The 23019-nt window shown below is 39.7% G+C and overlaps 1 protein-coding gene across 4 annotated transcripts in view; it reads left to right on the forward strand.

Annotated features, from left to right (window-relative positions):
• CEP162 (centrosomal protein 162) overlaps window positions 1-23019 on the forward strand; it is a 117701-nt gene that overhangs the window by 52385 nt on the left and 42297 nt on the right. For 3 of the 4 annotated variants that reach the window (XM_043457059.1, XM_043457061.1, XM_043457060.1), the window contains exons 14-23: window positions 2273-2406; window positions 2669-2896; window positions 3434-3574; window positions 6475-6587; window positions 8449-8554; window positions 13590-13716; window positions 14895-15058; window positions 16321-16425; window positions 19226-19438; window positions 20545-21191. In XM_043457059.1, the coding sequence (XP_043312994.1) occupies window positions 2273-2406; window positions 2669-2896; window positions 3434-3574; window positions 6475-6587; window positions 8449-8554; window positions 13590-13716; window positions 14895-15058; window positions 16321-16425; window positions 19226-19438; window positions 20545-21191 (1978 nt within the window). The remainder of the gene's footprint in view (window positions 1-2272; window positions 2407-2668; window positions 2897-3433; window positions 3575-6474; window positions 6588-8448; window positions 8555-13589; window positions 13717-14894; window positions 15059-16320; window positions 16426-19225; window positions 19439-20544; window positions 21192-23019) is intronic. The other variant, XM_043457062.1, reaches the window with a different exon arrangement.

Genomic DNA, 23019 nt, shown 5'->3' on the forward strand with positions numbered 1-23019 from the left:
TCAAAATAAATATTAGATTTAGTTTTACTTAAATCCTTAAGAAAAAGAAACTTCCTCCTAAGAAATATTATATCCCAAAAGATTGTTTTAATAAAATAGACCATGAAAACCCCTGAAAGGTTGCCAAAACCATGTTGTTGTTTTTACCTACATTTTTCAATTCTATACATTATCAGTTTCCCTTCTATGAAATATGAAGTAGTAAAACCCCCACTCACATGCCTGCTGCTCATTTTTGTTGGTTTTATTTTTACTTGTTCAAGATATATCTATTATATTCTCTCCAGCAACTGTAATTCCCCACAGCTTTTGAATGTGGGTCTTGGTTCTGGCTGTTACAGGACCAGAATGCTTTTCACTAGTCCCTTAACCATCACTTTCTAGAATTATTTTGGTTGGTTTCTTATTTGACTAAATTTTCTTTCTTTTTTTTTTTTTTTTTTGAGCGACTAATGCTTTTACTTTATTTATTTATTTATTTTTTTGCTATTATATATATATATTTTTTTTATTAGTTGGAGGCTGATTACTTCACAACATTTCAGTGGGTTTTGTCATACATTGACATGAATCAGCCATGGAGTTACATGTATTCCCCATCCCGATCCCCCCTCCCACCTCCCTCTCCACTCGATTCCTCTGGGTCTTCCCAGTGCACCAGGCCCGAGCACTTGTCTCATGCATCCCACCTGGGCTGGTGATCTGTTTCACCATAGATAATATACATGCTGTTCTTTCGAAACATCCCACCCTCACCTTCTCCCACAGAGTTCAAAAGTCTGTTCCGTACTTCTGTGTCTCTTTTTCTGTTTTGTAATCCATTGTTTTTTCAAGAAGGGCTCATGAGTTCCAAACACTGCACTTTTCACATTTGAATTTTACATCCAAGCAAATTTTCTTTCATGTATAAAGAGAAAAGATATTGTCCGTGTACTGTTACTGAAAATAATTACCTAGGGAGACCAAAATTAAGAACTCAGGAAGGAAGAATTCTGGCATAAAAGCCCTGGCCGACTGCAGCTTGAGCAAGAACCACTCGTCACTCTTGGCTGCCGTGTCCTTGGAAGAAGCACAATGCTTGCAGATCACACCCCGTTCATTGGCCATGTTAGTGGACCTCCAGTGACTTGGAAGGTTTAATGCCTGCCTTTACAATGACTCAGACTGTTCCTTTATGAACAGTGTAAGAAGTTTTCTCCAGAAAAACCTTTCACATCACAAGTCCAATTAAATATGATTACTACTATATGAGGAAACACTGGCATGCCTGGAAGAGAGTAGAAGGAAATCTCAGGGTGAGGTCGTGTTGGGGACTTGCTGTTTCTTTTGACTTTTCTATATTTTCCAAATCTTTAATGACCATGTGTTTTAACTTCAATGAAAAAGCCAACCTTGCATTTAAAAAGTTGGCATCTTGAAGAAATTATATTAAAAATATAAGTTTCGAATGTTTCATTTACATCTAAGGCAATCAAGTACATGTTTATGCAATATTCAGTTCAGAATCTGTAATATTAGAATATGGGCCTGAGGATCTCGTCTCAGTATTTCTGTTAATTTTTTTTTTTTATAAACTGAGCAACTTATTGGTCTTAGAATTATTTCTTCTTTTTGTAAGATTTACAAGGTACCTTAAAAACTGAGAATTTGACTGGAATATGTGTGTGTGTGTGTGTGTGTATGTATAAACCACATTTTTTTCTAATTTAATAAACAGGGTATTATAGCAGTTTTATCATTTTATTTTTAATCAGATTTTAAACTACTTGTTATGAGGTTTGCGTGAAATTTATGTTATTCCAGTGATACTATATCTTCATATACATTATTTATAAAAACTGTGCTTTGAAAACATACTTTAATCTGAACCGAAATATTTTATTATCAGCTGCTCTTTGATTCATCATTTAAATACTTCTGTTTGCTATTGCTATGAACATTTAAAATGATGACTTATTGAAAAATAATAAAACCTGAAATTACCCTGATCCACATTCTCCTCACATTTATTGAGCTCCGTCTGTCGTTTAATATGAATCTTGGGTCAAGGAGCCTTCTGTGTCAAATCGAATAGAATGTTGATTGTGGGCTGGCGTTCCGAGTGCAGTGAAACAGATGCCTTGCAGTGTTTGTTAGGCATTGGCCTCCTTTGAGATGCTCATTTGTCTTAGTGTCCTCATTGGATTAGTACTTACTGTTAAATAATTGCCTGAATACACACTCAATATGGTTTGTATTTGTGGTGCTTTTATCCATTGTTCACAATATTTAGAAATCTTACCTGCAACAAAGCTGATCAAGCCTGCATCTTTGGGTAAACCAGCTCCCCAGACTGAAAGTTGGCTGGCTACTCCTAAGTCGTCTGAGGGCCCCACAGAAGTTGACTCCTGTGTTCAGTTTCAGAATGTAGGTATTAGATTTAAAAATAATATTCATACTGTTTTATGTTCTATATATACTAAAGCAATTATAAAAAATGAAATATTTGAAATTTCTTTCTTGTTGACGGATGCTTATCACTTTTATTGAACAAGTATTGATCTTCTTGATTAGTAGAATATTGTTAAACATGTCATTTTTATTCTTTGTGGGTTTTTTGCCCCCTAACCACCTATGTTTGAATCTATTATGTAACTCTACATAATGAAGTAATGCTTTTCATTAAAAGGATTCTTCAGGATACCACGATGGGAACAAGGAGACAGAATTGATTATGTTTAAAAGAGTTCAGGAAGCAGAGGAAAAATGGAAGGGTGCCCAAGCTCTGATTGAGCAAATTAAAGTCACTTTCTCAGAAAAGGAGAAAGAGCTGGAAAATAAGATGGAGGAACTAAAGAGACAACAGGAAAAAGAACTCTTCAGACTGAATCAAGACAATTATATTCTTCAAGCCAAGGTACTAGACACATTGTCCTATTACTTCTTTTATTTATTAAAAAGAACTTGTACTCTCTGCTAAATGCATTGTTATTTTCTTGTCCCTGGGGCCTCTTGACTTGATATATTTGCTGCATAAAACATGAACATGGTTCCTGACAGTGCCTCCTTACGAAAGGCCTACTTGGAATCCTTGGGGGGGAAATCAAAAATTAAATTGGTTCATTTTTATAGTTTTCTTGTTAGCAGTCTTTTTTGAAAACTCATCACTTGGTTCACTGTGACCTTCAGGGAAGCCAACAGTTTCAGAAAGAAAGCTGTAGAAGTTCTAGAATCAGGAAAGTGACACTGTAGCATTTCTTGAGTTACTTCCGCCCTCAGAACCGTCAGTACAAAGCATCACTGTAGTGACTTAACTGTAGTTGGTGTTAGATAATTCTGGTGTGCTTATAAGACAGTCTTGGGTCTATACACCGGGAGTTTTCTGATGTTTTTCCTCACTTCTCACTGTATCATTTTCTTCCCCAAATGAAACAATACCTGCGATTTCTCAAAGTTGAGTAGCTTTGAAGAAGCAAGCAAAAAACACAGGTGGTTGCATTTGGGAGAAACAACTGATCCTGTCACTGAAGAAAAATTGAAGCAAATCCAAAAAGAAATACAAGAACAAGAGGTGCTTCTTCAAGGATATCAGCAGGTATGGCTCTTCAACACAAAGTTAGTCTTGAGATTCTTTGGTTATAAAAATAAGGCATTTAAAAATATTTCTGTGTCCATTTAACAGGTGATGGCAGTGTAAGAAAGTAGTAATTTGACTAGTCTGTGTATTTTTTATGGGGAGAATTAAAGCGGTTAAGAGCATGGGTTCTGGATTCAAAAAAATCTGATTTTAGATTTTGCTTCACTACCTGCTCTATAGCCTTAGGCAAATCACATTACCTCTCTCCAGCAGTTTCCTCATCTGTGAAATGAGGATAATAATACCTGTCTCAACGCATATATATGGAATTTAGAGAGATGGTAACGATAACCCTATTTGCAAAACAAAAAGAGACACAGATGTATGGAACAGACTTTTGGACTCTGGGAGAAGGCGAGGGTGGGATGTTTCGAGAGAACAGCATCGAAACATGTATATTATCAAGAGTGAAACAGATCACCAGCCCAGGTTGGATGCATGAGACAAGTGCTCAGGGCTGGTGCACTGGGAAGACCCAAAATGATTGGGTGGAGAGAGAGGTGGGAGGGGGGATCGGGATGGGGAATACATGTAAATCCATGGCTGATTCATGTCAGTGTATGGCAAAAACCACTACAATATTGTAAAGTGATTAGCCTCCAACTAATAAAAATAAATGGAAAAAAAAAAAACAAAGCCTGTCTCACAATGGTTGTGAAATTGAAATAAGACTGCAGATCAACCTCTTCCTGCCTTCCGCACAGTAACCAGTTAGTGCATGTTGGCCTGTTAGTAATTCTAATAGTCAGATTTCCTTAGAAACTGTCTTTTTTTTTGCTTTGAAAGTGTTAGTCACTCAGTCATGTCTAACTCTTTCCAGCCCCAGGTACTGTAGCCTGTCCGACTCCTCTGTCCTTGGGATTCTCCAGGCAAGAATACGGGAGTGGGTTGCCATTCCCTTCTCCAGGGGATCTTTTTTTTTTTTTTCCCGTAGTAATATTGACTAGTTTTGATACTATATTGAGAACTATAAATTTGAAATCAATTGCCAATGCCTTGAGAGTAAAAATAAAAAATGAATTAAATGGGAGAAACCGTGTGTGTTCTGCAGAAGCCTTACGTTGGTTCTCTGTGATAACGGAGTCTCGGTGGTGTTGACCGTCCGCCGGGGCAGGTCTGGCGGTCTTCCAGCATGAGGCTTGTCTTAGTTTAACTTCTCTATTCTTTTCCTCTGTCTCATTCCTTTTTTCTCTTGACAACTGTAACCTAAGCATCCAGCCTCACAGTAACAAGCGTTTTCATTCTGGGGACATGCAGAGAAAGCATTACCACATCAGAAATTACAGCTTTTCTTTTTACTGTTTATTTTTTCACTGGTCTCAGTTGGGGCACTCAGGACCTTGACTTCTTTGCAGCATGTGTGATCTTTAGTCGCGGCATGTGAACTCGTCATTGAGGCACACGGGATCTAGTTCCCTGACGAGGGATTGAACCCAAGGCCCCTGCGTTGGGAACACAGGAAGTCTTAACCACTGGACCACCTGAGAAGTCCCCAGACAGTCCTGCTGTAAATCAGATAGTATGGATTTTGCAAGATACCTGGCCCTGGAGTGAGTTAGCACCTTCCAAACCCTCCCTGCCATTCTGAGCTTGCTATGTACAGGGCATGGGTTTTTTGTTTTTTTTTGTATAAGTCAATTTTTCTTTTTTTTTAATTAATTAATTAATTTCATTTATTTTTATTAGTTGGAGGCTAATTACTTTACAATATTGTAGTGGTTTTTGTCATACATTGACATGAACCAGCCATGGATTTACAAGTAATCCCCATCCCGATCTCCCCTCCCACCTCCCTCTCCACCTGCTCCCTCTGGGTCTTCCCAGTGCACCAGGCCCGAGCACTTGTCTCATGCATCCAGCCTGGGCTGGTGATCTGTTTCACCCTAGACAATATACATGTTTCGATGCTGTTCTCTTGAAACATCCCACCTTCGCCTTCTCCCACAGAGTCCAAAAGTCTGTTCTGTACATCTGTGTCTCTTTTTCTGTTTTGCATATAGGGTTATCATTACCATCTTTCTAAATTCCATATATATGCATTAGTATACTGTATTGGTCTTTATCTTTCTGGCTTCACTCTGTATAATGGGCTCCAGTTTCATCCATCTCATTAGAACTGATTCAAATGTATTCTTTTTAATGACTGAGTAATATTCCATGGTGTATATGTACCACAGCTTCCTTATCCATTCATCTGCTGATGAGCATCTAGGTTGCTTCCATGATCATGGGTTTTAAAGCAGGATTTCACAGACCTGTGATTTTGCCAACCACCCACTCCCATAAAGATAACATGAAGTTGATGTGTCTATGTATGTATGTGTTTTTTTGAGTTTCATTAATTCTGCCGAAAATCACCCACAAACTATGTATCAGGCACTGGGCCAGACATGGTGCGACAGTTCATGGTTTTCATGAGATCCTCAGTGGTCCTTGGTTTTCATCAGTTACTTGATTTTAAAGAGGTTAACAAGCCAGAGCACCTGAGCACAGATGGGTACTTTCTCCCCTATCCTCATTATTTGAGTCCCTTTCGCTCAAACCAGATGCTGTACTGGGTCTAGTCTATATACTCAACTGCCCTGATCTCCCATGAAATGCAGTACATTACTCTGATGGGCTGTTTGGTTTGGGGAATTTTTTTTCAACTAATCATTTTGAACATTTTAGAAAGAACTGTTCTTGGATTACAGATTTTCTTCTGAGACAAAAAGTTTGAAAAAGATGTTGCTTACTCAAAAACTGAAGAAATTGAAAAACCTTTAAAATTGCTTAAAGGATATATCTTTTATAAGTGAATAAACTTACGTAAGTACTACTGGTTTTTAACTAAAATGTAATTTTTTGTTTATAAAAAGGAAAATGAAAAATTGTATAATCAAGTGAAAGATCTCCAAGAACAAAACAAGAAAAATGAGGAGCGAATGTTCAAGGAAAACCAGAGTTTATTCAGTGAATTAGCTGCCTTAAAGTAAGTCCTTTTTAAATTCTTAAGATCAAACATACTAGGACTATTTCTAAGCATTTTATTATTATATTAATAATACATTCAGTTATACTTAGAAATTATAGAAGTTGTACGCTGACTTACAGTTCTGTAACTTTTATATTTTTCATATTTAGTGATTATCTTTGGTGTTCAATGATCAGTACATACTTTAGTATTTTCAATATATTGGTGTTAGAGTTTCACATCAATTTCAGGAAACAGAATTATTCCTTTTAAACCTGAGATACTTAGGTAATATAATAATAAATAATAAACTACAGTATTATTTACTGTGTTAGGTCAGGTTGCATACAAGTAGAGCCTGAGATGGGGATCTTTGTGGAGGTGATTTCCTGGAAGATAACTCTTAGGAGAAGGGGCAGGAGAAGCGAAATGAGGTGGGGGTGGGTGGTGAGAGGGAAAATCAGTGAGACTGAGTCTCGGCTGGAGGCTGGCTTCATTCCACTCTCACGAGGACATGCAGGAGAATAGATTTCATTGCATAGTTGGTTCCTACTTGAGGCAAGTGGAGAGCGGCCCTTTGAACCCCTCAAGGCAGTCTGTCACTGGATGAAGTGGGTCCCAGGAAGCAGGTAGCAGGTGTCCTCTGGGGCAGGGGGCAGGAGCTGCTGTTTGGCAAGGAAATTTCTCCAGAGAGGGAGAACCTGGGAGTTATTACAACAAACACACCATGGCAGGCTGACAGAGCGCTAACACCCACTTACGAACCAGTCATACTTCAGACTGTGAGGTCTTTGGGATGTTACTATGTCCCTCTTTAATATACCAAGTGAAAGAGCTGAACCACCAAACATGGGCAGGCCAGGGTTCTGTCTTCTTTTAGGAAATGACTGCCCCCTGTGCATCATTTCACCCCAACACCTGAAATCACAGATAGAACTACTGTCCGAAGAAACGTCTTAGACTGTGAGTGTCATGTACATTATGTTTACATACTACTTCCATTTTTTTGGTAAGATAATGTAGGGCATAAGAGTCACGGCTGCTGTTAGCTCACACTAATCTTTGATGCACAGGAGAAAAAGGCACGCCTTGTAGCAGAGCTAGAAAGTACACAGGTTGGCAAGCTGAGGGCACTTTTGTATAAATTGGGGGGTCACCCCTTTCTCCTGGTAAGTGTGACCCCCGTGCCAAGGCTAATAATCTGCAAAGTTTGATGCCTCAGGGCTTCTACATCTGCTTTCTTCCCAGATGCTTCAACAAAATATTTTAAAATTTTATAATCTTATACTGCCTAGCTTTTAAAAGAGAAGATCTATTCCTGGCTCCAAACCTGAAGCTCTAAATGAATTTCCACAATGGAATAAATGGTTTCTTTAGACTTAGATGATCATATACAGATTCCTAAACTCCTTGCACAATGTCCTCTGGAAAAATAAAAGAAAAACTGACTTGAAGTTACCAGTAGTAGACTGTGTTTGGTTTTGTTAGTTTCCATGGGTATGATTGGCAATTTGTGTGTCTCAGAAAGGAGTCTAGAGTGATATGACAGGGAGTTCAGAACACCACAGGGGAAATGCAGTAAGTCTTTCCCAGACGTTGATTTTCTTTTTTCTGAAAATTGGCAAGAAATATTTTTATGTTACAAATACACCAGTACTCTTAGAGTTTCAATTCTTTTAGATTATACATAAACGTTCCCCTTAAAGTATACTCCTCTTGTAACATTTCAGTATTGTATTATTTAGTGCAAATGAACTGTTTATCTTCAGTGACTCAGTTTTGATGTACAAAGAGTTTAGTTTTTAATAATTGAATATTTTGTACTTAAAGGAGGACATTGTAAACATATATATATGTATTTATTTTCCAAATAAATCAGAGAACAGATGCACAGAAGTCGTTTCCTATCTCAAGCAGTTGAAGATTCAGAGCCCACCAGAAATCAAAATTTTACAGATCTGTTAGCAGAACTACGGGCAGCACAGGTAAGGTACATAATGATTTTAACCATTAGCAATAAAAGTGTGTTACAAAAATCCTTACGTGTGTAAAAAAGAAAAATTTGTTTTTGTAACTTATGAATAAATCTGCTTATAAATTCCATACCACTTAAAAACTAGGAAATACCTAAGATTAGCATTGAAGTACCTGTGACCTCAGTATAGAGGAAACAATGTGATATTGGTTGTAGATGGCATCTTTTACTATCCAGCCTCTTATCAGGCATTTATCATGTGGAACCATGTTGGAGGCATGACCTTTTTTAGGGAAGATCCCTTGGAGGAGGGCATGGCAACGCACTCCAGTATCCTTGCCTCCATGGACAGGAGCTTGAGGGGCTACAGTCCATAGCGTCGCCAAGAGCTGGACATGACTGAAGTGACTGACTATGCGTGCGTGTACATACCTAACTTCAAACAAACTCCTCTTTGAAAATGGAGGGCTGAAATAGGAAGACAATTTGAAAGTGATCATTCACCTTAAAAAGTGAGTTGACTTTTCCTCAGTCTTTAGGAAGACTAAGTGGACTGTGCACTTATGAGGGGCTGAGGCTATATCTGCAGGTATTTGTATCTGATATGCCTGACAGAGCGGTGAAATGGAGTATCTGCTACATAATTTTTTTCTTTATTTTTACTGAATTGTACTAAAGCAGTGTTTACCAATGGGAAAAGTTTGGGAATTTAGGGCAGATTAGTTTTGTCTTAAGCAGAACAGTTATAGGCATTGCTTGATTTTTATCACTCCTGTCCCCAAGAACTATGCTTATAGCACCCACCAGTCACTGTAACACTCAAAACCACTGCCACAGACAGCTCCTGTGGAAGGGCAGTTAGCTTTCCCCACTCCCTCCTATTAAATACTTCCAATCTATTTCAACGATTATGCACATTAGAAAAATTCCAATTGCATATCACATTCTAATTAGAAATTTATTATATAAAGTTAGGCTACACAGAAATATAAACATACCATAGTTCAGTAGTTGATGTTTGACAGGTTTTTGTAATATATAAAGTGCAGCTTCAAATATGAACCCATTAGAGAACTTCCTTAAGATGCATGTGGGTACAGATGATTAGATAGGTAAGCAGATAAATAGAAAGAATAAATGATTGGACACCTTCACTTATCAGTGGGCCCCAAAAACTAGCAAGTTAAGAGAGAAATTGCTGTGGCTTATGAAGGCTTGGGGAGACATGATAGGGTTTCAACCACAGCATTAACTTCATTTGAAGGCTGTTATTAGTGACCTTTTAAAAGTGTGGTTTTGGACACATTTTCAAACAAATGGTAAACCAAAACTGCCACTGAAATCACCAGAACATGCTGGCTAAAATATAATTAACATCTTGTAAATTACATAACCCTATTCTCAAGAAAGGAAAGTGAACTTCTGGGGTCAGAATAGAACAGGGATACAGAGCTAGCAGTAAGCATTGCTCCTAGGCTGTCAGCCCAGTAACCACGAGCCTTGAGCTTGAACAACAAAGTAGAGATAGGACCTCAGGACTTCACAGGGCCACATCCTTCAGTAAAACAGTGTTTTAGGGAAAAAAAATGCACCCACTTTCAGAAGGGACTGAAATGTCAAGAAAGCTTCTTTTTGTTAACTTGGCATCTATAGAAAGAGAGGGGGAAAGGTCTCGTCTTCTCAGTGCTTTATTGATTATTCAGTATAGATGTCATCCCTTCTCGTCTCATTTATGTTTTAGTATTTGAATTGACACCACCTTCAAGGGCAGTGGGGCTTCCCTCATAGCTCAGTTGGTGAAGAATCCGCCTGCAGTGCAGAGATCCCAGTTCGATTCCTGGGTCAGGAAGATCTGCTGGAGAAGGGATAGGCTACCCACTTATTCTTGGGCTTCCCTTGTGGCTTAGCTGGTAAAGAATCTCCCTGCAGCGCAGGAGACCTGGGTTCGATCCCTGGGTTGGAAATATCACCTGGAGAAGGGAAAGGCTACCCACTCTAGTATTCTGGCCTAGAGAATTCCATGGACTATACAGTCCATGGGGTCGCAAAAAGTAGGACATGACTAGGGGACTTTCACTTTCAAGGGTGGGTCATGCTCAATCTGGGGTAAAAAAAAACATAAAATGTGATCTTCAGTCAGTGGTCATCTTAAGTGTGTCTGAAGAAACACGTGCAAAACAGTTTTAAGGGTGTCTTCTCTTAACTCAGTTCACACAGTATTCCTTAAGATTAAATCCTGTTGACAGTACACTTGCAATGCAGAATTACAAAATCCAGGGAAATAGCCCACCATGAGTAAGCATGGGGTGACTTAATAAACAGGGTTAAAACCCAGTAGAATTATTGAGTAGACTATAAATTAAATAGATTTAAAATGATTAAATATATAGAATAAGGGAGAAATTCAATGTGAGGAAGGAACAAAACAGACCAGGGAAATTCAGAGAAAAATAAAGAGAATAAGTAGAAAAGTTAAATAGATGATCAGATGTAACTAAGAAGAAATTAGTCAACTGGAAGATAGATCTAAGAAAACTTAGAGTGAAATACACAAAATAGAGAAATAGAAAATAACAGAAATAGGAGATGCTATAGTATGTAATTAAATATTTTTATAAAGTAATGGCAAAGAATTTTCTAGAAATTATGAAAGATGAATTCTCAAATTCAGGAAATATAGTGAGTCCTGCTCAGGATACATAAGTAAAAATCTACATCTAAGTCCATCGTGGTGAAAGTATCACAGGCAGGAACACCTTAAAAGAAATGTGTTAGTTGAAGATAAAAGTTATTTGGGGATGTAGTTAGTTGTGCAAATACCAAAAGATGGAATACCATTATGTGTTTATTTTCATTCACTCTGGTTTTCTGAGTTTAAATAGTTTTAGAGCAAAAATTCATACTGGGATAAATCTGTAGTATAATGTTCATGTCAAACCTACTTAAAAATTAATTCCCATTAGTGTAGTTGTAAAATATGAGCCGGTTCTTTGTAACCTATGAATGGGCACATACTGAAAACAAAGATCTTGAGCCCTTTGCTTCTAGTTTCCCAGGAGGAGGAGGAGGAGGCTGACTGCAGCTCAGCTGTCCCTTAGGAACTCTTCTTGGCTGTGGAAAAACGGCAGGTAAAGAAGACAGGCCTGTGCCTTGCTCACTAGAAGCAGGTATTCAACCAGGGAAGACAGATAGTAAGTGAATAAGAAATCGGTGCTCATGGAGGTTCAGTTCTTTGAGAAAAACAAGAACAGAGACTAGTGGTAGGCAGGGCAGGGGTGAGGCAGCTCTCAGCAGTGTGGGTCAGCAAGCGAGGAGGCGCTCCTGAGAAAGTAGTGTCTGCGTCAGGAGCTGAGGAGCAGCGGCCACTCACTGTGCAAAGACCGAGCCTTCCAGACAGGGGGACACGGTGCCTCGGAAGCCTCTGAAGAACGAGTGGGTGAGTGAGGACAGGGTGATGGGAAAGAGGGTCCGAGAGACAGGCAGAGGCCTCCGAGTGTCCCACAGTACATTCTTGAAGAAACTCAGCGCTCTCCTGAAAAGACATCCACAGAAGATCCCACAAAAGGTTAAACAGTGAAATGATGCCGCTAAAACCACGGTTATATTCATACAAGGCCTTGTGGGTGGATTTATTTTCTTCATGAGACTGGATTTTAAATTGTAAGCTAGCGTGATACAGAGTTTCTAAGGATTTTCCTCGACACTGAACTATGAAGTGTACCGCCTTGAGCACGGGAGTTTCTCCAGCAGTTGTCAGCTGAGTGTGCGCTTACTGAGTGCCTGCCAGGTGCTTACTGCCAAACGTAAACGAGCAGTAAAATCAGCCTTGATGTCCCCAGAGAGCTCTCAGTCTAATGAAGAGAAAAGGCAGGTGATACAGATGAGTGTCACGTGGAACAGTAATAGATGCTGTACTTCCAGGCACACTGGAGGTTTGTGGGAGTGCAGGGGTGGGGTTTCCCAGGAAGAGCCGCGTTTGAGCTCCACTTTGAAAGATAAATATGACTGTCAGGATAGGAGCAAGGGCTGTTGAGTATGGCACATACAGCATATTGAGAATTTAACTTGTTGTGTCAAGCATAGTTTTTGCCTTTGTGATACAAGGAAGAGAAATACACAGTTCTGCTTTCAAGTAAATATATAATATGTCAGGGGGTGATGAGTATGTGAGAGGAAAGTAAAGCTGTACACCCGGGGCCAGGGTGGGGGTTGCTAGTTTAGAGTGACCAGACAAGGCCTTCCTGGGGCCTCATGCGAGCAGAAATCCTGATAAAGTGAAGCATGAGCCACTTGGCTATCTGGGGGCAGAGGGAGCACTAAGTGCCAATACCTTGGGGCAGGAACGTGCCGGGCGGGTTCAGAGAACAGCTGGGAGGTCTCTGTGGGCGTACAGTGGGATGGGGGGATTTGCAGCCCACGCATCCGAGGAGTGGGCAAGGCTGGGTTCTGTGACGCTGAAGGTCATGGGAAGAGCTGTAGGTTTCCCCTCAAAGAGGTGGGAGCCACAGAGAGTTTCAGACCAAGGAATGATATTAACTGACTCCTGAAGACAGTTCCTCTGGCTCCTGGGAGAACAGATTGTAGATGCTGAGAGTGGAAGAGGCAGCCTGGTTAGGAGGGTGGAGAAACCCAGGAGCAGTAAGAAAAGAGATTGGAAGGGGCCTGGAAGCTGTATTAAGTGATGAGAACTGATTCTCAGAGGCTCTGAGGAGCTTGTATCACTGGAAGGGGAATGGTGATAAAATCAAGCTGAAATTTAAGAAAAATAATTAGCAGTCTTTATGATGAATTGGGGACAGGAGGAGAAGGGGACGACAGAGGATGAGATGGCTGGATGGCATCACCGACATGAGTTTGAGTGGATTCCGGGAGTTGGTGATGGACAGGGAGGCCTGGCATGCTGCAATTTATGGGGTCGCAAAGAGTTGGACACGACTGAGCAACTGAACTGAACTGAACTGATGATGAATTGGGTGAAAGAGACACTATTCTACAATTGATTGTGGTTGGAAATAATTTGCTTTTGTATTTTTATGAATATCAAGAAAGAAAAGAACAGTTTGTTGGAAGACATCAAAAGACTGAAGCAGGACAAACAAGCTCTTGAAGTAGACTTGGAAAAAGTGAAGAAAGAGAGAGACCAAGCCAAAGACCAGATTGCTTATGCTACAGGTAAAAGTCTGAGCTGAAGTGGTTTACCTTTATACTCCTAACTGTTCTCATCTTGAGTTAAGTAATAGCAGTTGGATAGTATAATAAAAATGCTATTCCTTAAAGTGTATTATAATTTTAGAAGCTTTTAAAATATTAGCTATTAATAGGTATGTGCAAACAAATCTCTGATTACAAGATCAAAGAAAATCATGGATTATTTTGAATTTGGGGCATCACATACTTAGTTGTTTATAGTCATCTCAGGTTGACTGTGACTTTTCAGGGTATAGTCCCTCTTTTTATCTCTGAGTCTGAAACACATGCTCTCAGTTCAGTTCAGTCGCTCAGTCCTGTCTGACTCTTTGCGACCCCGTGAATCGCAGCACACCAGGCCTCCCTGTCCCTCACCAACTCCCAGAGTTTACCCAAACTCATGCCCATCGAGTCGGTGATGCCATCCAGCCATCTCATCCTCTGTCGTCCCCTTCTCCTCCTGCCCCCAATCCCTCCCAGCATCAGGGTCTTTTCCAATGAGTCAGCTTTTCGCATGAGGTGGCCAAAGTACTGGAGTTTCAGCTTCAGCATCAGTCCTTCCAATGAACACCCAGGACTGCTCTCCTTTAGGATGGACTGGTTGGATCTCCTTGCAGTCTGACAAGTATTTGCCAAATGAACAAATAACATTGTACTATGTTGTAGAGAACACAAAGATGGATATGACATACCTCACCAGGGAAAACAAAGGAGAGTAAAATAAGAAAGCAGAAAAGTTTAATATTAAAAAAATTAGAAATAAACATGAGGATGCTAATGAGGATTTCAGAGAAGAGTGGCATTTGAGCTGGGTCCTGACAGAGAGATTCATAGGTAAAGAAACGGAGAGGCCCAGAATCTGACATTTATTTTCATAGAAATGACTTTACTTTTATAATGAAAGTCATTGGAAAAACTATTAATCAAGAATTTCTAGATGCCAGCTTTGCTGCAAGTTTGATGATGTGGACTATGAGCACAGTCTTCATCCTGCTTCACTAATACACTAAAGTGGACACAACCTTACAAAAAAACAAGTTTTTTTGCCTCTTAATAGCACTTTCATTAGAGAGGCATTGGTTTTCATTCAAAATGTTTTAACTTAGTTTATTTCCACATTTTGAAAAATTATTACCGAGTTATTGAATTACTTGATCTTATAGGTGAAAAATTATATGAAATAAAAATTATAGAAGAAACCCATAAACAAGAAATCAGTCGTCTGCAAAAAAGATTACAGTGGTATGCCGAAAATCAGGAACTTCTGGATAAAGATGCAGTTCGGCTTAAAGAAGCAAATGAAGAAATTGAGAAGCTGAAACTTGAGGTAACAGATCAGTTCAGAATGTGTTTCTATAGATGAACCCTGTTATCCTCAACGCTCCTTCATAGGCCTGTGTCATTGAGTCAATATACTTCAAATTCTGTTAATTACAGTGGTCGGGTTGACTTTGGTTTGTGTTTATTTGTGTAGTCTATTTTAGATTAAACTAAGAATACAGGCAGCTCTCTGTATCCACAAGTTCCCTATCCAGCAGATTAAACCAACCATGGATTAAAAATAATCAGAAAAAACAGAATGTCAGAAAGCAGAATTTGCTATGTAATGGCAACTATTTTCATAGCATTTACATTGTTTTAGGTATTACAAATAATCTAGAGATGATTTAAAGTATATAGGGAAAAAGTGAAAGTTGCTCAGTCATGTCTGACTCTTTGTGACCCCATGGACTGTATGTGGCCCGCCAGGCTCCTCTGTCCATGGAATTCTCCAGGCAAAAATACTGGAGTTTGCCATTTCCTTCTCCAAGGGACCTTCCCGACCCAGGGATCAAACCCGAGTCTCCTGCATTGTGGGCGGATTCTTCACTATCTGAGCCACCAGGGAATCCCAGTGTAGAGATGGTTTAAAGTATACAGGAGTTACATGCAAATTCTACACCATTTTATACAAGGGGCTTGAGCATCCTTGGATGTTAGTATCTGTGGAGATTGGGAACCAGTGCCCGGCCCACCCCCTCCCGTTACCAAGGCATGGTTATAAATCCAAGCTCCTTACCACAGCCTGTGAGGTTCCCACGTGGTCTGAATGCGCCCGCCTCTCCAGCCCCGTCTGTAATGCCCTTCCCCAGTCACGCTCCTCCAAGCACAGCAGACCTCCCTCTGGTTCCTGAGCATGCTGAGCCCAGGCCACTGGTCACTTTGGCCTGAAGCGGCCTGGCCTGCGTCCTTCCCATGTCTCTTCGTTTGTTTCAGCTCTGATTTCTCCTCCCCAGAAAGATCTTCCTGACCTCTTTATCTAATGTAGCTACCAGTCCTGCTCCCCTCTGACTGTTTCTTTGTCATTCTTTCACTTTATTTTCTTTGTAGTACTTGTCATGCTCAGAAGTTACTTATTTACTTCATCAGCTCATCAGAGCTCTCCTTCCATTAGGACATAAGCCCCATGAAAGCAGGGGTCTGGCTTGTCTTATTTGCTCTCTGTGTCTCCAGCACAGCGCCCTAAAATGAACTCCCATCATGCTTCCCTCTTGAGGTCTGCTGTGTTTCAAGTGTATGTTTCTTAACATCGTCTTTCCTTATTGGTAGGTTGAGAAGCTGAAAGCTGAATCTGGAAATCCATCCATCCAGCAGAAGATACGTTTAAAAGAAAAAGCAGCTGATACCAAAAAAATTCGGGATCTAGAGCGACAGGTATGTGTTCAGGGTAAATTTTCATTAAGATATTTTATATACAGTGCATTTTTGTTTTTTGTTTTAGAAGTTCCTATACGATGTAGTCAACTGGCAAGCTTTTGGTGTTATTCATTCATTTTAATATAGAACTGCCTCTGCTTTCAACTTTGAATACAGTATTCAAAGTAACAATAAAAGCAGGAAACAAAATCATTTTATATAATCTGTGATTCTATGAATAAGGAAATTTTTAGAGTCATGTGTCTCATTAGGTGGTAGACCTGCTGATGGAAGGTTGTTTGCATCTCAACTCTATTTGACATCCAGGAAGAAAGAAACAGAACTTTGACACTCTGGGTGTAGAGCTAGGATCTTTTCTCCTGAAGGAGGATAGATGAGAGAGGAGGCAGGGTAGGAGACCCTCCAGTTGGGAGTGTGTTAGTAGCACTTGGGAAGTCTTGTGGGACGCTCTAGAAACCGGACATCCAACCTCCCAGAGAGCTGGCCACAGTTTTGAGCTCTTGCTCACACTTTTTGTGTGTGTGCACACTCACTTGTGTCCAACTCTTTGCAACCTGTGGACTGTAGCCCACCAGGCTCCTCTGCCACTGTTTAGACTTAGAAATACTCATGTCATGGTCAGTGTGACTGGGAGACTTTTTTCAAAAACTGTATAGTGACACTTAATTAGGATAAAGTTTTTTCTTTTTCATTGAAGTAGTTATTTCGTAAGCAAGAATACTAATAAACTCTTTCCTTATGTTTTTAAAACCTTCTGTAATGTAGTATTTGTATTCATAACTAAATATTAAAACAAAATTAGAATTTCCAGCCCTGTTCATAAGGGCACATGATTCTATAGTTGTGACACTTAGATGTACAGCTATTATTCCATCACAGACCTGAAACTGTGAGGTCATCACTGGGCTGAAGATTATCCCCGTTTTAGAAGAAGAAGGAAAACTGGGCAAAAAATTAACTTCGTTAGTTTTACAGGACCTGTTAGATTAAAAGGTATGATTTGGTAGTTTGGTTCAGTGGCCACAGAAGGAAGAGGAAAGAGGTGGTTTGAAGAGCTAGAAATATTCTGAAATAACTATAGTCCAGGATTGTTTGACTTTTTTTCCCCCAGTGCTTAAGACAGATTAGCCCATGTAGAAGAAGCCATCCAGAATTGCAACAAAAGACCAAACGAACCACTTCAGCACTAGATGACTTAATTTTAAGAGAATACTGTGGAACCAAACGTATAAGAGTAAAAAAATAAAACATGCTTAAAAACAAAATTAAGGTTTGAAATGGTGACCCATATTGACCAGAAATACATTATAAAAGTAACCTCCCTCTTTTACTAGCACTTTCATTAAAAATTTATTGGTTTATTGGATTAGAGCTTTCTAAAATATTATTCATTAATACTTCGTATAGTTTGCTACATGTGCATTTCAAATCCTATTCTCTTTCCATGAGCAGACGTTTCTATCCTAGTAAGTCTTAATATATATTTTATAATCAAGGTATATCAATATATTCAGAATCATTTTGAGCTGTATTCTAAAATTATAGAATAAAACATCCTTTTTTCTAAATAGTACATGAGGGAAAGTGGGGCTAATTGTATGCATGTTAATAGTGAAAATTTCAGGTTATGTTTATTCATTCATGCTCTTATTTAATGATATATTCAATAGTTTAATTTCCAGTGAGATTAAAAAAAAAAAATTGTATGATAGAGCCACACTGATAACAGTGACCAAAGAAAAATATTAAAAAGCCAGATAAGAGAAGATAAAAATTAGTTTTCCACCAAAAATGTAGTATACATTTTAAAATATCAAAATCAGATTGAAAACACTACTTAAAATTTAAATGAATATATTAATTATAGACATGTTAAATCCATTTTTTTTAATTTTTTTTTCTCTTCTTCTTTTTCAAATCCATTTTTAGAAACTAGTTTCCTTTTTAATTTATTTTTAGTTGAAGGATAATTGCTTTATAGAATGTTGTTATTTTCTGCCAAATATGGTCTCTTTTTAATATACATGGAATGTATGTGTGTATGTATATATATATATACCTTTATATGCTTACATCTGATCTAGATTTTTAATACCAGAGGAAGCAAAACTGAAAATTTTGCAGATGAAATTACCAGTATTTGCATCTGGATATATTCCACTTGACATCTGTATATGTTTATGTCCATATCGATGTACATATCTGTACATTTATGAATGTGGAAGCAGTCTTCAGGAATGGAAATATTTGCTGTTAACTTTGCAAATGGTGTTCCGTTTAAGTACCTACTAGGACTAATAGTCTAGAAACAGGATTTTGAGCAATCCTTTTGCCTTAGGAAAGGTGGTTTTTGAGACCAGATCATGATAAAACCATAATCAGGCCCTCATCACATGCTGGCCACTCTGCTAATCACTTCACTGAGATAAATGTCATCTTATCCTCACTTAATTGCATGAACACCATGAAATCAGTATTGTTTTCTTCCTGTTTTACCAGTGAGGCAGAGATTTAGATGAGTGTAATAGGAAGTCACACAATCTATTTCAAATAAATATAAGAGGGTTTCTGTAAACTAATCAGTTAAATTAGATGTTATACTCTAGTGTTTTTTAATCAGATAATCTAGATTAGAAAATTTGAAATTTGTGCTACTGTACATTTGGTTTAGTCTTGAGATGGGATATAAACATCTCTTTGAAATCTAAACATGGCTAATATAATCTAAATGTGTACATTAAACTGCTTAATTTTAATATATCTGTGACTTTAAATGCCTACTACAATATTTCACTAGGTTAAGGAAATGGAAGGAATTCTAAAGAGACGATACCCCAATTCTTTGCCAGCTTTAATACTGGCTGCTTCAGCAGCTGGTGATATAGCAGATAGAAATACAGTGGAGTTTATGGAAAAAAGGATAAAAAAACTAGAAGCTGATCTGGAGGGCAGAGATGAAGAAGCAAAGAAAAGCCTTCGTACCATGGAACAGCAGTTTCAGAAAATGAAGGTAAGTGCTGAGTTAGCCATGGAGGTGGGGCTCTGAGGTGTGCCATGGAGCTGAGAACTTCTTAGAATGAGACAGAAGAGAATGTCTTGGGATGGGGCAGTGGGGAGCGGTGCAGAGACCAAAGAGAGGAATGAATTCCAACCCCTCCGTTTTGATCTGTCTAAATTTTCCCGACTTTTTCCTTTTTCTAGGCCCCATCTCATTCCACTTTTGCCCCCGCTCATATTTTGGCCACTTCTTCGTTTCTGATTCCCAGTGCACATCAAGTGTTCATTTGCCTTTGCCTGTGCTCTTCCTTCTTCTGATAGCCCTGTTTCCACTTATCCCCAATTTACACACACCCCTCAAGGCTGATTGAATGTGCTCTCTCGCCGCCGTCTTCTCCCCTTCCCTCAAGGCCTCCAGACACACTTGGGTGCCTCATCCCCTCTGCCGTGTGTTCACAGGCCCGTTACCACCGTTACCGCAGGACACTGAAACCTGCCGTGTCCCTCTCCTCACCAGGCTGTGAACTGTTGGAACGCAGGACTGGATTTATCTGTAGGGTCTGATGCAGTGCCGGAGGTCGTGGCTCAATAAAGGCTCACTAATGAATGAGCGAAGCTCTCCTCCCTCCTTGGCCTGGACTGTTAGGTTATGTTTGTTAATTTAGCTGCAGTGTGCAGATTCTAGTCTGACTTTGGTGAAATTTCTAAATTGATGTTAAGCCATTGGAAATGTGCTATTTCTTATAGACGTCAGTATCCCCAGCTGCTTTCCCTATTTATCCTCAGGGAGAATAGTTTGTCAGTTTGCATAGAGAAGGGTACACAGTAATGGTGAGACTTAAAATAAGTTTTAGTATACAAAAACATAATTTAATGTTATGAAACAACATACAGCATTATGAAATTATATAACATATATTGAGAATATGTAATGGAATGCCCATCAAAGATTAGGACTTCAACACACTTGACTGACTCATGGAGCATGGCCTTGGAGGCATCAGAATATATGGTGGGTCCCTGATTGAAGGAAGAGGCAGGGCCTGGGAGAGTTCAGGGCTTCAGTAACTAATGAAGCATCTAGCAGTGGTCTGTTGTTGCATGGATTCTTTTCTGCAGATTCAGTATGAGCAGAGACTGGAGGAACAGGAGCAGTTACTTGCTTACAAATTGAAGGAGGCAGCCCAGAACCAACAGGACAACTCCTCAAGGGCTAAAGCCCTGGAGAAGGAACTGGATGATGTTAAGGAAGCGCATCAAATCACCGTAAGAAACCTTGAAGCTGAAATAGATGTCCTTAAACATCAGAATGCTGAATTGGAACTCAAGAAGACTGAGAAGGATGATAAAGATTTCCAGTCCATAGAGTTCCAGGTGGAACAGGCTCACTCTAAAGCTAAGCTGGTCAGGCTCAATGAGGAGCTGGCTGCAAAGGGGAGAGAGATACAGGACCTTTCCAAAACTGTGGAGCGGCTTCAAAAGGAGAGGAGAAAGATGCTCTCTAACCAGCACCCTAGGACTCGAGAGGAGATGACAGCCAAAAGGGTGAAGAAAGATGGTCTGCACCCTGGCAAAGGAAATGCGGACTCCTCCGGAACTCTGGAGGGCAAGCTTTACCAACCACATACTTTTACTGATTCCGTTTCAGAGATTTTACAAGAAAACTGCAGATTGAAAAATGAAGTGGCAAGATTAACTGTGGAGGGGAATGAGCTGAAGATGAAATCTGAAGCTACAGTGAATCAATTTGAAAACACCATGAAAAGGTAAAAATAAGTGAATTTGTCAGTATGTAGAGACATAGAAAATTAAAAAATCTTAAGATGTATTTCCCCTGGGTAATTAGTTTGACCCTGAACTAAATTCACAAACCAAAATTTAAGAACCTGTATAACATGGCATTTCCTTCTCCAGGAGATCTTCCCCAACCCCATGGATCACACCTGGTTCTCCCGCATTGCAGGCAGATTCTTTACCATCTGAGCCACCAGGGAAGCCCCCTGAACCAAATACACAAACCAGATTTTAAGAACCTGTATAACATGGCTAAGTGTAGATCTGTTTGAAGGTTGGATCTCCTACCTGTTGCAAGCCGAGAATCTGGTGAACTGGGATCTTCGTGTGAACCCCGTCCTTCCTGCCCAGTCCTGTTTCTCTGCAGATACGCAAGTGGTGTTAGTAAGCTGACCCATCTCTACAGATTTATGGTTGTGGTAGGCAGATGGCTGTCAGAAAACAGCTCTTGTTAAAACCAGTTGATATCCTAAGAGGAAATGGTGCTCTTTTCCAAAATAACTCTTCAAATTAATCTTGTGATCACATCTGTCCATGCCTTGAAGAACTTCTGTATCTTTCTTTCTCAGACTCTCCAAGACCTCCTCTGAACCTTCTCACAGGCGTACATCTTTTTCACCCAATCAAACCAAGCTCTGGTCCTCTTTCTGCCTTTCGGACCAGGTTTCCCACCGGCCGCCTCTCCTTGCGTTTCCCCGACTTCCTCTCGGCATGGTCCGTGCCCACACTGCTGGCCCTGGTCTCTGGAGGAGGACGGTCCTGTCAGTATGGACTCTTCTGCATGGACACTGTGGAGACAGTGTCGCCTGCACGGCCTTTCCTGAAAGGCTTTCCTCCCTTCATCTCCATGACGTGCCAGCTCTCACTAAAGCTCCTCTACTGCTTTTAAGTGACTCCTGATTCCCGTTCATTCTACTGCCCCAAAAATCTGACTTTGTTACAAGGTTTTTGGCTTTTGACTGTCTATTCTCTGATCCTTCTTTGCTAAACTCATCCATTCTTTATGGCTTCCATGAACCTGACTCCTAGATTTTATCAAGTCTTATTTTATTCCCTGAGTTCAGATGTTAAATCTGAAAATTTGTTGGATTGTTCCTCTTGGAATCAGTAGTATTTCAATTTTTTTCCTCTTTTTAACATGTAAAGTAATCCCCCCTTCCAGCATCCCTGTCTCTGTCTGTGACCATACTTTTTCAATTTCCAGGCCCAGCTTTACCACCTTTATTCCTTGGATTGACAGTCTGTGGGGTGCTTCCTTATAAGTACTTATTTTGCTTTCTTCCTCCATTTATTAGTGTGGCCCGCTTGGTTTACGAGGCAGTTGGCCCACCCTGATCTCCCTGATTTCGCTTCTTTCTCCCCTGATCATCTTGCTTAAAAATCATTAATATTCTTGAGTATTCCTATGTCTGAGTCACTGTCCTCCATTGACTCCCAACTTTCTCAAACATCAGGACTAAATTTCTGTCCCTAGCATCTCAAGTCCCATCACTATTCTAATGCTGCTCTATCAGAGTTGTGTTACTTGCCAAGCTTCTTCCCTGCCTTTTGCTCATTCATGTTTCATTTTCTAGGACAAATATTACCCAGAGCTTCTTAGAAATTTCCTGCTCCCACCTCCAGCTCTTGTATAACTTATGTACCAAGAAAGCCCTGTCATACACCACCTCACAGCTTCTTGAGAACTGATGTCAGATTATACTTCTGCAACTGTAGGCAATAATAGGTCTGAATATGAAGTTCAACATAAGGTTTAAGAGTGTATAAAACATGTGTAATTTATTTGTGAAGCAACATGTT

The sequence above is a fragment of the Cervus canadensis genome, chromosome 33, assembly GCF_019320065.1.
Source record: "Cervus canadensis isolate Bull #8, Minnesota chromosome 33, ASM1932006v1, whole genome shotgun sequence".
Lineage (NCBI taxonomy): Eukaryota > Metazoa > Chordata > Mammalia > Artiodactyla > Cervidae > Cervus > Cervus canadensis.